Source organism: Salmo salar, chromosome ssa18, assembly GCF_905237065.1.
Source record: "Salmo salar chromosome ssa18, Ssal_v3.1, whole genome shotgun sequence".
NCBI lineage: Eukaryota > Metazoa > Chordata > Actinopteri > Salmoniformes > Salmonidae > Salmo > Salmo salar.
Window position 1 is genome coordinate 45953716 of NC_059459.1, and position 14594 is coordinate 45968309.

Sequence of the window (14594 nt, forward strand, 5' to 3'; positions counted from 1 at the left end):
AAAGTGCTGTATAGAAACCCAGCCTAAAACCCCCAAACAGCAAGTAATGCAGGTGTAGAAGCACGGTGGCTAGGAAAAACCTCCCTAGAAAGGCCAGAACCTAGGAAGAAACCTAGAGAGGAACCAGGCTATGATGGGTGGCCAGTCCTCATAGCCAGTTGTATTCAGAGTGGTCTTAACGTCACAATCCATGATGTTTTTCTACTGATTCATAAATTACTTTGATTGGCCCCGATCACTTCATTGGTTGATTGATTTATTATTTGATTGGCCAATCACTTGGTTGATTTGATTGGGTATGAATTCTTTCTCTTTCTGTATCATCATTTCTCCACCAGAGCTGTCATGATGAAGAGGATGAGGATGGAGAGGAGGTGAAGAGTTTTGAAGTAGGTATCTTCTCTTGAACCCCATCCAACCCATTTAACTTTTGCCCATCCCTCCCCAGAAGCATTTTAAAAAGAGGGTGACATCTTTTAAAATGTGGGTTATTTCGTTTCCCATGGCTTGCAGGCAGATTTTAAATGACCCAGGAAGAGATGGCACGTAGAGGCTTCTCTGTTGAGATAATGACCCCTGAAGAGATGGCAACTAGAGTCTTCTCTCTGAGTTGAGATAATGATCCCTGAAGAGATGGCACGTAGAGTCTTCTCTTGGAGTTGAGATAATGACCCCTGAAGAGATGGCGTGGAGTCTTCTCTGTTGAGATAATGATCCCTGAAGAGATGGCACGTAGAGTCTTCTCTGTTGAGATAATGATCCCTGAAGAGATGGCACGTAGAGTCTTCTCTGTTGAGATAATGACCCCTGAAGAGATGGCAACTAGAGTCTTCTCTCTGAGTTGAGATAATGATCCCTGAAGAGATGGCAAATAGAGTCTTCTCTGTTGACATAATGACCCCTGAAGAGATGACACGTAGTCTTCTCTGTTGAGATAATGACCCCTGAAGAGATGGCACATAGAGTCTTCTCTCAGAGTTGAGATAATGACCCCTGAAGAGATGGCACGTAGTGTCTTCTCTCAGAGTTGACACAATCTTGTGCAAGTCAAACTTTCTCACACATCGTTCATTGACATTAATGGGAGACTTGTGGACCTCAGGTTATCGTACCAGTCAGACGATAATGATATGTCTCATCTTTCTCATACCTGGTGTAATTTACCATAGATTGACAGCATTTTTTATTTTATTTATTTAACCTTTATTTAACTAGTCAAGTCAGTTAATAAGAACAACATATTTATTTACAATGACGGCCTAACCCCGGTCAAACCCAGACGACGCCGGGCCAATTGTGCGCCGACCCTTTGGAACTCCCGATCACGGCCGGGTTGTGATACAGCCCGGAATCGAACCAGGACGTCTGTAATGACGCCTGTAGCACTGAGATGCAGTGCCGTAGACCTGCTGCGCCGCTCTGGAGCCCCTGTTGTAATGGAACATTGTGTAAATCTATATTTTTCTCCTCGTGTCGGTTTTGTTTTTTTATTTTTTGTGATCATGCAGAGAGACACCCATAAACACTGATGATGCTAATCAGCATGGCTTTCAGTAGACTGCTCACGGCTGTTTCTTTGGCACCACTCAGACATCTTGTCCTTATTACACCAATCTTTTCACCATCATTTTCTAGTAAGTTTTTCTATTTTCTGAGTATAGCGGAGGAGGAGGTGGGGATGGATCCGTGCACTGTGAAATGATGCCATTCTGTTTCCCCAGCGTGATATAAGCAAAGGTTTAAGGAACAAAATTGCCAAGAAGGAGGAAGAATCTCTGGTGACAAAGTTCTTAAAACAACTGTTTCCGTTGATTTTGCATTTTGTTTCCTTTCCGAGTATTTCTGTTTTCATGTTCCTTTTTGAAGGTTCTTCATTCATATCGTTCATCCCGCCCCTCTCGCTCCCTGTTTTTTTTTTTCAACACTGTAAAAAAAAAAAAAAAAAAAGACAACATTACGAGAGCGGCCATCTTGCTTTCCGAGCTCTTCCATCCCCCTTGTATTCTTCTGCTGTAGCTCAGATGGAAAGTGGGGGAAGCAGCCAAGCCTGGGCCCCTGTAGCTCTCCCTGCCATGCTGTTCCCTCAGTCAGGCAGAGTGGTTTCTGCTGTTTGGTTGTCACTGTTTCAGTGGGTGTGCTGGAGACATGACACTGTCCCCCCTTGTCTATCTGTCTCATGTCCCTCAGCACTGAGCTTACAGTCACCTCACTGTACCTACACACTGTACTAAGACACAGACAGATTGCCTGCTCCCATCCAGCTCCAAGCTCCAAGCCCTCTGTAGTCTTAACTAGCCAATGTGGAGCCCTGTGGTTATGAGTTGCAATATTGTAATATATTAGTCCTCAACAGGCATTATTAACACTGGTGAAATCATCCTGAATTTAATTTGAGAGACATTCATAGAAAACACCTACGGAAGGTTATCTTGAACCGGGTACAGGAGCCCAGTAAGTCTTCACCTCCAGGGTGCTGTGAGTGTCTTATAGCCCGATGGGCGCACGGCGGTCTGATAGGACAGGGAGGTGCAGTCTCTCAGGTCTCTCTCTCTCCTCTTCCTCTTCCTCCTCTTCCTCCTCCTCTTCCTCCATTCTGCAGGAAAAAGAGATGGAGAAACAGAAGCTGTTATATCAGCAGGCCAGGTTACACGACCGAGGTGCTGCGGAGATGGTGCTGCAGACTATCAGCGCCAGCAAAGGTAAGCTCTCTGAGTAGAATGGATATAAACAGGATGTACACTGAGTGGACAAAGCATTAGGAACACCTTTCCTAATATTGAGTCGCTGCACTGCCCCCCCCTGCCTTTCGGCCCTCAGAACAGCCTCGATTTGTCGGGGCGTGGACTCTACAAGGGGTCGAAAGCGTTCACACAGGGGATGCTGGACCATGTTGACTCTAATGCTTCCCACAGTTGTGTCAAGTTGGTTGGATGTCCTTTTGGGTGGTGGATCATTCTGGATTCACACAGGGAAACTGTTGAGCGTGAAAAACCCAGCAGCGTTGCAGTTCTTGACACAAACTGGTGCGCCTGGCACCTACTACCATACCCCGTTCAAAGGCACTTAAATATTTTGTCTTGCCCATTCACCCTCTGAATGGCACACATACACAATCCATGTCTCAATTGTCTCCAGTCTTAAAAATCATTCTTTAACCCGTCATCTACAATGATTGAAGTGGATTTAACAAGTGACATCAATAAGGGATCATAGATTTCACCTGGACTCACCTGATCAGTCTGTCATGGAAAGAGCAGCCATGTGTGATGAATACATTGGACATCTTAGTGACCATACCTCTCACAATAAAGCAGAGATCTGTCCACAGTAGGTAGGTAGCTACATTGTGACGTACTATACCCAGTATGACGGTGTTGTATTCCCCACCAGGTGAGATGGGTCCCATGGTGGCCTCTACTCTGAAGCTGGGGATCGCTGTCCTCAATGGAGGCAACTCTACTGTTCAGCAGGTAGGTCTATCTACCATTAAACTGTATCAATCTACCATCAGTCACTTACTGACCTGGTATCTACACTGCACCAATCTACCATCAGTCACTTATTGACCTGGTATCTAACATTAAACTGTATCAATCTACCATCAGTCACTTATTGACCTGGTATCTACCATTAAACTGTATCAATCTACCATCAGTCACTTACTGACCTGGTATCTAACATTAAACTGCACCAATCTACCATCAGTCACTTATTGACTTGGTATCTACCATTAAACTGTATCAATCTACTATCAGTCACTTACTGACCTGGTATCTACCATTAAACTGTATCAATCTACCATCAATCACTTTATTTATATTTACTTTTAGAATTGGTAGTTTGTGTTTCTAGTCTGCTGTGTTTCTGTAGTGTTTACTCTCTCATGTTTCTGTGTTTCTGTAGTGTTTACTCTTTCATGTCTCTGTGTTTCTGTAGTGTTTAACCTCTTGGGGCTAGGTGGGACGCTAGCGTGCCACCTGTGGTGCACTCCATCAACAGCAGGTGCATTTCAAGAGCGGCAAATTTGAATCCAAATAAATGTCAAAATTCAAATTTTTCAAAAATACAACTATGTTACACCATTTGAAAGATAAACATCTCCTTAATCTAACCACGTTTTACGATTTCAAAAAGGTTTTACGGCGAAAGCATAAATTTAGAGTATGTTAGGACAGTACATTTACAAGAGTTGTGTGTAATGTTTTGTCAAGTCAAAGACAGGGTCACCAAAACCATAAAACCAGCTAAAATGATACACTAACCTTTTACAATCTCCATCAGATGACACTCCTAGGACATTATGTTAGACAATGCATGCATTTTTAGTTCTATCAAGTTCATATTTATATACAAAAACAGCGTTTTACTATGGCATTGATGTTGAGGAAATCGTTTCCCTCCAATAACCGGCAGTCAAGTCAGCGTCACAAATTAAATAATTAAAATTAGAAAACATTGGTAAAATATTATATTGTCATTTAAAGAATTATAGATTTACATCTTTTGAACGCAATCAACTTGCCAGATTTAAAAATAACCTTACTGGGAAATCACACTTTGCAATAATCTGAGCACTGTGCCCAGAAAAATACGCGTTGCGATACAGACTAGACGTCATGTTGGGGAGATCTAAAATCGAAAATACTATGTAAATAATCCATTACCTTTGATTCTCTTCATCAGATGTCACTTCCAGGTATCACAGGTCCATAACGAATGTAGTTTTGTTCAAAAAAGCTCATCATTTATGTCCAAAAATCTCCGTCTCGTTAGCACATGATGTAAGCCAGCCGGACTTCTCGTCATGAACGAGGGGAAAAAATATATTTCCGTTCGTTCAAACATGTCAAACGTTGTATAGCATAAATCATTAGGGCCTTTTTTAACCAGAACATGAATAATATTCAAGGTGGACGAATGCATAGCCTTTTATAACGTATTGGAACGAGGGTACCCAACATGAAGTAGCGCGCCAGGTGTCTAATGGGACATCACCGTTCCATGGCTCTTGTTCGGTCAGATCTCCCTCCAGAAGACTCAAAACACTTTGTAAAGGCTGGTGACATCTAGTGGAAGCAATAGGAAGTGCCAAAATATTCCTAAACCCCTGTGTTTTTCTATGGGATAGGTTTAAAATCAATACAACACATCAGGTATCCACTTCCTGTCAGAAAATGTCTCAGGGTTTTGCCTGCCAAATGAGTTCTGTTATACTCACAGACACCATTCAAACAGTTTTGGAAACTTTAGAGTGTTTTCTATCCATATATAATAAGTATATGCATATTCTAGTTACTGGGTAGGATTAGTAACCAGATTAAATCGGGTACATTTTTTTTATCCAGACGTGCAAATGCTGCCCCCTAGACCCAACAGGTTAACTCTCTCATGTCTCTGTGTTTCTGTAGTGTTTACTCTCTCATGTCTCTGTGTTTCTGTAGTGTTTACTCTCTCATGTCTCTGTGTTTCTGTAGTGTTTACTCTCTCATGTCTCCGTGTTTCTGTAGTGTTTACTCTCTCATGTCTCTGTGTTTCTCTCTGACAGAAAATGCTGGACTACCTGAAAGACAAGAAGGATGTGGGCTTCTTCCAGAGTCTGGCTGGTCTGATGCAGTCATGCAGGTACTGGGTGTACACTCCCTCAACCTCTCGTCGCTCGCTTGCTCCATTCTGGTGGAGTGTATGGTGCGTAAATGTGTCATTAACCCTCTCTGTCTCTCTGTTCCAGTGTTCTAGACCTGAATGCGTTTGAGCGGCAGAATAAAGCAGAGGGACTGGGAATGGTAACAGAGGAGGGATCAGGTACATACTAACTACTGACAGGTAGAAACATTATGGACCTGTTATTAAAGGTAATATCTTACTGTCTCTGCACAACACATGCTGAATATGGGAGAGTTCACCACCATAATGTCTTCACAATATATTCAGTATTAAAGAGGGAAAGAATGGTATCATATCAGAACACACATGGACATAATAGAAGATTAAACATATACGTATTATATATGTAAGATATTTAAGTTACATATTTTTAGACGTGTTTAATATATACCGTGTTGTAGTTGTGCTTTGTAAGAATGCCTTGTCGAAATTCATCCTGGTTTTTTTTTTTCCTTTTGTCCTTTTTTGTTTTGTCATCACATTGACTGAACAGGAAGTTATGTTGGATTTGCCACATGACCACTGAAAATACAACGTCTCCTGTATCTCTGTCTACGTGCATTAATCACTTTTCATTTCCTGGTGTACACGTCACATGTCTTTGTTACTCTTCAGTTATTTACTAACCCTCCATGTGTTGTCTGTGGGTGCCACATTCTACCTGTGTTGTGGTCAATGTTGTATTCAAAGGCTGAACGGGTGGACGACACTTCTAAGAGTTAATCAGAGTTGGTGGTAATTTATAGAGCGCTTTTCCAATATGCTAGTCAGGCAGTGTAGGAACAAATTCCCTGTGTTTTCTCTTTGACAAAACATTTTTTTTTAAAGGATACATTGACAACAAAGCTAATCTCATACGCAAGTCAATAAGCACAAGCAGAGAGCAAATCAGTGGAGCCACAGGGTTTAACTGAAGAAACAAAAAACAATTGCTAATCATTGCAAAACTTAGTATAAATTAGTTTTTTTTTTGTGACAAAAATAAAACCTTCAAAATCATCATTGTTAATGTTTGTAGGAAGAGTGGCATGTGGACGTTTTTTTTTTGTCATACACTCTGCTGTGCTTACTGTTTTTATGGCACTTCCTTCCTGGTTTATATTTCTATATTACTTCTCATATGCAGTAGATGAAATGTAAGCATTTTGCTCTTTTTTTTGGTTTAGTTTTCTCTCCCTCATTTCAATACAAAATGTTTCATAATGGATCACACGCGTTGCCACTACTTGATTGAAACGGAATCCAGTTTATTATTTTTTTTTTTGGGGGGGGGGTGTTTTTATGACTGATCAACCAATTGTTTGGTCATAATACCCTTTCTAAATTCTCTACAATGTGCAGTCTTCTAGAACTCTGACCAACTCTTCTCCTGTTCTAAATTCTCTACAATGTGCAGTCTTCTAGAACTCTGACCAACTCTTGTCCTGTTCTAAATTCTCTACAATGTGCAGTCTTCTAGAACTCTGACCAACTCTTCTCCTGTTCTAAATTCTCTACAATGTGCAGTCTTCTAGAACTCTGACCAACTCTTGTCCTGTTCTAAATTCTCTACAATGTGCAGTCTTCTAGAACTCTGACCAACTCATCTCCTGTTCTAAATTCTCTACAATGTGCAGTCTTCTAGAACTCTGACCAACTCTTTTCTTGTTCTAAATTCTCTTTTCTAAATTCTCTTTGGAACGCCGTTTGGGTTCTTTGCATGTCAAAAAAATATAAAAGTCAAATAACACTATTGGACGCTTCAAGCGTCACTGTCAAAACTGTACAGGACCGCGTTGGTAATAACACGTTATCTATTCCACCGAATGGGAAAACATCTGTGTGAACATTTGAAATTAAAAATATTTGATACAGATGTTATTAGCAACTTCTGGGGTAGCTAGCTAGCTTTAGTTTGGTACCTAGCTAGCACCAATGCAACCAGCCTGAAAACAATGACCAGTACAAACTGCAGCAATGATTTAGGAATCCATGTGAGTAAGTATTAGCTAGGTAGCCACTTGTTGTTCTCCTATTGAAATAAGTAGCTAGCCAGCTACTTAACGCTGTTGCCCAAAACGAACCTTATAAGCAGCCAGCTAGCTTCATGTGGGTAGTAATGGCTTGACCGGGCCGGTTTTGAAGCTAGCCGCAATAGTGGAATTTGCGTTTCGACTTCAAAATAAAAGTCCCTATTTGAAAGTGATGCAGAAGGTTACAATTGGTGGAATCATGCCATATGTAGACTAGATACTGTTTAAACGAAGCTGGAGTGTTGTATTGTGAAGCAATGAAATGGCGTATCAGTCTATTCAGTACCCAAGTGCTTTTTCCCAAAGTCCTCCTCAGAGATATCAGGCTCCAAAACATCCACGTTGTATTGTTTTTCTCTCTGGAATAGTGTTCAATACATAGTAGGTTGACTGGTACAATGAATGTGGCTCAATTCATAGTTGTTTCAGAGTCTCACAATAAGAGCTACGATGCTAATGTTCTCTGGGTGTCACTGAGTAGACTGATACCTCATGTCATTGATCCACAATCCATAGGTAAGGCTGTACAGTGAAATAATCCATAGGTAAGGCTGTACAGTGAAATAATCCATAGGTAAGGCTGTACAGTGAAATAATCCATAGGTAAGACTGTACAGTGGAATAATCCATAGGTAAGGCTGTACAGTGAAATAATCCATAGGTAAGGCTGTACAGTAAAATAAGGATGTCCCACAATGCAATTCTAAACTCTAATACACCCAGTGTGATTTCAACAGATTTTTGTCAAATTAACTAATTATTGTCTTTTGTTGAGTTTATATAAGAACTTTCCAAACTAGTTTAGTATGATCTATTCTTATTATGGCATGATTCCACTATTTTGTATTCATTTGCATCACTTTCATTTAGACTTTTATTTTGAAGGCGAACCGCAAAGTCCACCGTTGTGGCTAATCCTTATTGTGGCTAGCTTCACATAGATGGGTCCGACCACCATTAATCACATAAGAACTGTCTTATAAATTAGGGTTATTTTAGATGATGACACCTAGCTAGATAGATAGGGACGGCAGGTGGTTAGAGGAAGGTAGCCTAGTGGTTAGAGGCAGGTAGCCTAGTGGTTAGAGGGGGGGGGGGCAGGTAGCCTAGTGGTTAGAGACAGGTAGCCTAGTGGTTAGAGGCAGGTAGCCTAGTGGTTAGAGGCAGGTAGCCTAGTGGTTAGAGGCAGGGTAGCCTAGTGGTTAGAGGCAGGGTAGCCTAGTGGTTAGAGGCAGGTAGCCTAGTGGTTAGAGGGGGGAGGCACGTAGCCTAGTGGTTAGAGGCAGGTAGAATAGTGGTTAGAAGCAGGGTAGCCTAGTGGTTAGAGCAGGTAGCCTAGTGGTTAGAGGCAGGTAGTCTAGTGGTTAGAGACAGGTAGTCTAGTGGTTAGAGGGGGGAGGCAGGTAGCCTAGTGGTTAGAGGGGGGAGGCAGGTAGCCTAGTGGTTAGAGGCAGGTAGCCTAGTGGTTAGAGGCAGGGTAGCCTAGTGGTTAGAGCAGGTAGCCTAGTGGTTAGAGGCAGGTAGCCTAGTGGTTAGAGAGGGGAGGCAGATAGCCTAGTGGTTAGAGCAGGTAGCCTAGTGGTTAGAAGCAGGGTAGCTTAGTGGTTAGAGGCAGGTAGCCTAGTGGTTAGAGGCAGGTAGCCTAGTGGTTAGAGGCAGGTAGCCTAGTGGTTAGAGGCAGGTAGCCTAGTGGTTAGAGGAAGATAGCCTAATGGTTAGAGGCAGGTAGCCTAATGGTTAGAGGCAGGTAGCCTAATGGTTAGAGGCAGGTAGCCTAGTGGTTAGAGGCAGGTAGCCTAGTGGTTAGAGGCACGTAGCCTAGTGGTTAGAGGCAGGTAGCCTAGTGGTTAGAAGGGGGAGGCCGGTAGCCTAGTGGTTAGAGGCAGGTAGCCTAGTAGTTAGAGGCAGGTAGCCTAGTGGTTAGAGGCAGGTAGCCTAGTGGTTAGAGGCAGGTAGCCTAGTGGTTAGAGGGGGGAGGCCGGTAGCCTAGTGGTTAGAGGGGGGAGGCCGGTAGCCTAGTGGTTAGAGGCAGGTAGCCTAATGGTTAGAGGCAGGTAGCCTAGTGGTTAGAGGCAGGTAGCCTAGTGGTTAGAGGCAGGTAGCCTAGTGGTTAGAGGGGGAGGCCTAGTGGTTAGAGGCAGGTAGCCTAGTGGTTAGAGGCAGGTAGCCTAGTGGTTAGAGCGTTGGGTCAGTAACCAGCAGGTAGCCTAGTGGTTAGAGCGTTGGGCCAGTAACCAGCAGGTAGCCTAGTGGTTAGAGCGTTGGGCCAGTAACCTGAAAGGTTGCTAGATTGAATCCCCGAGCTGACAAGGTATAAATATGTCGTTCTGCCCCCTGAACAAGGCAGTTAACCCACTGTTCCCTGGTAGGCCGTCATTATAAATAAGAATTTGTTCTTAACTCTTGACGGGCTCGTCCCGTATGCGGGACGGACATCCAGCGAAAAAATCCTATCGCCATTAGCATAACGAAATGTAATATATATATTTTTTCAAATATAGGACTATGTCATATCGTTTTATAGATACACCTCTCCTGAATCGAACCACGTTGTCCGATTTCAAAAAGGCTTTACAGCAAAAGCAAAACATTAGATTATGTTAGAGGAGTATATCGTAAAAGTAGCCACATAGCCATTTTCCGACCAACCACATGCATCACAAATAACCAAAAAACTGCTAAATGCAGCACTAACCTTTTACAAACTTCATCAGATGACACTCCTAGGACATCATGTTACACAATACATGCATTCTTTTGTTCGATAAAGTTCATATTTATATATAAAAACAGCATTTTACCTTGGCGCGTAACTTTGACTAACTATTTTCCCTCAAATGCATCCGGTGAAACAGTGCTACAATTTACTAAATTACTATTCAAATTTTTTTTTTAAATGTAATATTGTCATTCTAAGATTTATAGATGAATATCTCTTGAAAGCACCTGTAATGCTAGATTTAAAAATAACTTTACTGGGTAATCACACTTTGCTATAAAAGGGGATGCAATACTCAGAAATTAGGCTAGTAATACAAGTCAGCGCCATCTTGGAACAATCGCATATCAAATCTAGTCTTGTATACTATTGTCAATAATCCCTTACCTTTGGTTGTCTTCATCAGAAAGCACTTCCAGGAATCCCAGGTCCACAACAAATGTATTTTCGTTCGAAAAAATTTGTCCTTTATGTTCCAATAGCTTGTTCTTATTAGCGCGTCTGAAGGCTGCTCCAAAACTTCCGTTGTGCGTGGGACAGCTCTTTTGGAAAAATGCATTTTTTTTTCATTTAGGTTCGTTCAAACATGTCAAACGTTGTATAACATAAATCTTTAGGGCCTTTTTCAACCAGAGCTCCAATTAGATTCAAGGGGGATGATTGCATTGTCTTTCAAAACGTTTCGAAAGGGGAGGGTAGCCAGGGCGCCGGCGTCATAATGGTGATGGCCCTCCTCCTGTGACCAATTTCAACAGCATCTCATTCATTCAGTTTTTACAGTAGGAGACTCAAATCACTTTGTAAAGACTGGGGACATCTAGTGAAAGCAATAGGAAGTGCTCAATGAACCATTGCTCACTGTGTGAATTACAGGCAAAGTGGTGAAGTTGAGTCCGCAATTCAGAATTCCACATCCTGTTACGATCGGTCTCGGGGTTTTGACTGCCATATGAGTTCTGTTATACTCACAGACACCATTCAAACAGTTTTAGAAACTTTAGGGTGTTTTCTATCCACAAGTATTAATTATATGCATATCCTAGCTTCTGAGTTTGAGTAGGAGGCCGTTTAAAATGGGCACAAATTTTTTTCAAAAATCGGTGTAGCGCCCCCTATCCTAGGCGAACGACAAGAGGTTTTAACTGACTTGCCTAGTTAAAAAAAAATATTTTAAACAAAATAGCTACTGAAACAGATTATGTCGTTTTACTATGTTTTTGGGGGAAGTGTGTCTGCACTCCTGCGGCAGGTGTGCGAGAAAAAACATAGCATCATAGCATATGAAACACGACATGACATATGAAACACGACATGACATATGAAACACGACATGACATATGAAGAAACACGACATGACATATGAAACACGACATGACATGTGAAACACGACATGATATATGAAACACGACATGACATGTGAAACACAACATGACATATGAAACACGACATGACATGTGAAACACGAGTGATACTGTAATCAATGTGTAATAACAACGTAAAACATGTATGAACGTGTTGAATTATTATGTGACGTGCAGTCATATTCAGGTCCTGATTGGTCAACAAGCCTTTGTTATTGGGACTTGTATCTTGTTTGACCCGCAAAGACCTAAACGTCGTTCCATAATTCTCTACAATGTACAGTTTTCTAGAACAACTTCTCCTCTGCGCTATACTTGACCCTAAACTGATTTATTTGCTGAGAAAAACACAAAGAAATAAACCGATATGAAAACCATATTGAAAGCTATTTGTAATATGTTTGACTTCTGCTTTCTTTCTTTCTTTCCTTTTTTCTCTTTGATTTAATGTACTGTCTTCCCCTCCTCAGTCATCACTCATGAGCGTGGTAATTATGACTTCTGCCATTTTCCAGTCGTTCGTTCGTTAGCTTTGTGTTGTTAGATGTGTTTAGCTGTCCAGGTCGTGAGTCAAACGCCTCTTCCTTCCCTTTATGCTGCTGTTCTGCCTTACTATAGCATGACGCTGTCAGTCTGTTCTGAGGTCTGTTGTACCTCTCTCTCTCACCTCTTCTCTCTCTCTCTCTCTCACCTCTCTCTCTCACCTCTTCTCTCTCACACACCTCTTCTCTCTCTCTCACCTCTTTTCTCTCTCTCTCTCTCACCTCTTCTCTCTCACCTCCTCTCTCTCTCCTCTTCTCTCTCTCTCCTCTCTCTCACACCTCTTCTCTCTCTCTCTCTCTCTCTCTCTCTCTCTCTCTCTCTCACCCCTTCTCTCTCTCTCTCTCTCTCTCTCCTCTCTCACACCTCTTCTCTCTCTCTCTTACCCCTTCTCTCTCTCTCACACCTTCTCTCTCACCTCTTCTCTCTCTTACCTCTCTCTCTCTCTCTCTCTCTCTCACCTCTCTCACACCTCTTCTCTCTCTCACACACCTCTTCTCTCTCTCTCACCTCGACTCTCTCTCTCACCCCTTCTCTCTCTCTCTCTCTCTCTCTCTCTCTCTCTCTCTCACACCTCTTCTCTCTCTCACCTCTTCTTCTCTCTCTTACACATCTTCTTTCTCTCACACCTCTTCTCTCTCTCACACACCTCTTCTCTCTCTCACCTCGACTCTCTCTCACCAATTCTCTCTCTCTCTCACCTCGACTCTCTCTCTCTCTCTCTCTCTCTCACCTCTTCTCTCTCTCTCTTCTCTAATCTCTCTTTCTATCCAACCTAAAGCCATGTAATGCTGTTGTAGAGCTGTACTGTAGACAACCAGCCTCTCTCTCTCTCTCCCCCTCTCGTCCCTCTTGGGGTTTGTATCTGGCTGTAACTCTAGATGTAAGATCAGTGAGCTGTCTTGAAGTGAAGTGGTGGTCTGGTCTGTTCTGGTCCCCCGTCGTGGCAGTTGGCTGGATGTGTGTTATCCATGTATATATATATATATATATATATATATGGAGAACTTGTGGTGTCCTCGCCTGTCTGTAGTCTGTTGTGCATTACGACCTTGTGGCTGATTGGCTTCAGTGGTCTGATCTGTGCCTAGTGGAAGGTTTTACCCAATCACCCAAGTGTCTCCCCTCTGATTGGTCTAGTTGTTGACCCTGTGTGCCTGTGATTGGTCCAGCTGTTGATTCTGTGTTCTGTGATTGGTCCAGCTGTGATGTAGTCGATGTTGTTGTATCCTTTGTTGTTATTTGTGTTCGTACTTTATTTTATTTTTTTATGTGAAAATTGTCAATTTTTCTATGAACTTAACCCCCAATTATTTATGTTGTGTTTTTGAACTGATAATGTATTTTCATTCATGTTTCCCTTATTGTTGTTGTTGTTGATTTACACTCAATATCTCTATGAAAAGTCCATATTAGTTTGGATGATATACCAGAGGAAGCTAAATGCTAATGGCTAACAGTTGGTAATAATGACTGGCTACTGGCACATTATGCTTTCCTACTATTAGCATTATTCAAGATATACCAGAGGAAGCTAAATGCTAATGGCTAACAGTTGGTAATAATGACTGGCTACTGGCACATTATGCTTTCCTACTATTAGCATTATTCATCAACCTTTATGAGATTTATAAGAAAAGTTATGACAGCATATGTGAAATATTCCCAGGGAACATACAGCCTTCTGTTGACTAATATTCAAATCAAACCAAATAAAATTGTATTTGTCACATGCACTGAATACAAAAGGTGTAGACCTTACAGTGAAATGCTTACTTACAAGCCGTTAACCAACAATGCAGTTTTAAGAAAAATACCCCGAAAAATAAGAAATAAAAGTAACAAATAATTTAAGAGCAGCAGTAAAATAACATAGCGAGACTATATACAGGGGGTACCGGTACAAAGTCAATGTGGAGGCTATATACAGGGGGTACCGGTACAGAGTCAATGTGGAGGCTATATACAGGGGGGTACCGGTACAGAGTCAATGTGGAGGCTATATACAGGGGGTACCGGTACAGAGTCAATGTGGAGGCTATATACAGGGGGTACCGGTACAGAGTCAATGTGGAGGCTATATACAGGGGGTACCGGTACAGAGTCAACGTGGAGGCTATATACAGGGTGTTACGGTACAGAGTCAATGTGCGGGGTGTGACATGTAGCCCATGTAGCCACTTATTGAGACTTCATATCTGGTCTATCATGGTGAAATATGCCTGAAAGTGCACTTACCAAATATTCATTCTAGTGTTACCTTGTATTGTTGCTGTCTAAACCATTGGAAATAGTAGT

The 14594-nt window shown here is 42.0% G+C and overlaps 1 protein-coding gene across 1 annotated transcript in view; it reads left to right on the plus strand.

Annotated features, from left to right (window-relative positions):
• LOC106592449 (ryanodine receptor 2-like) overlaps positions 1-5867 on the plus strand; it is a 128571-nt gene extending 122704 nt beyond the window's left edge. Inside the window, exons 15-19 of the mRNA XM_045700572.1 lie at positions 339-389; positions 2600-2699; positions 3391-3470; positions 5546-5622; positions 5729-5867. Of these exons, the coding sequence (XP_045556528.1) occupies positions 339-389; positions 2600-2699; positions 3391-3470; positions 5546-5622; positions 5729-5813 (393 nt within the window). The 3' untranslated portion in view covers positions 5814-5867. The remainder of the gene's footprint in view (positions 1-338; positions 390-2599; positions 2700-3390; positions 3471-5545; positions 5623-5728) is intronic.
• Positions 5868-14594: the final 8727 nt, after the last annotated feature.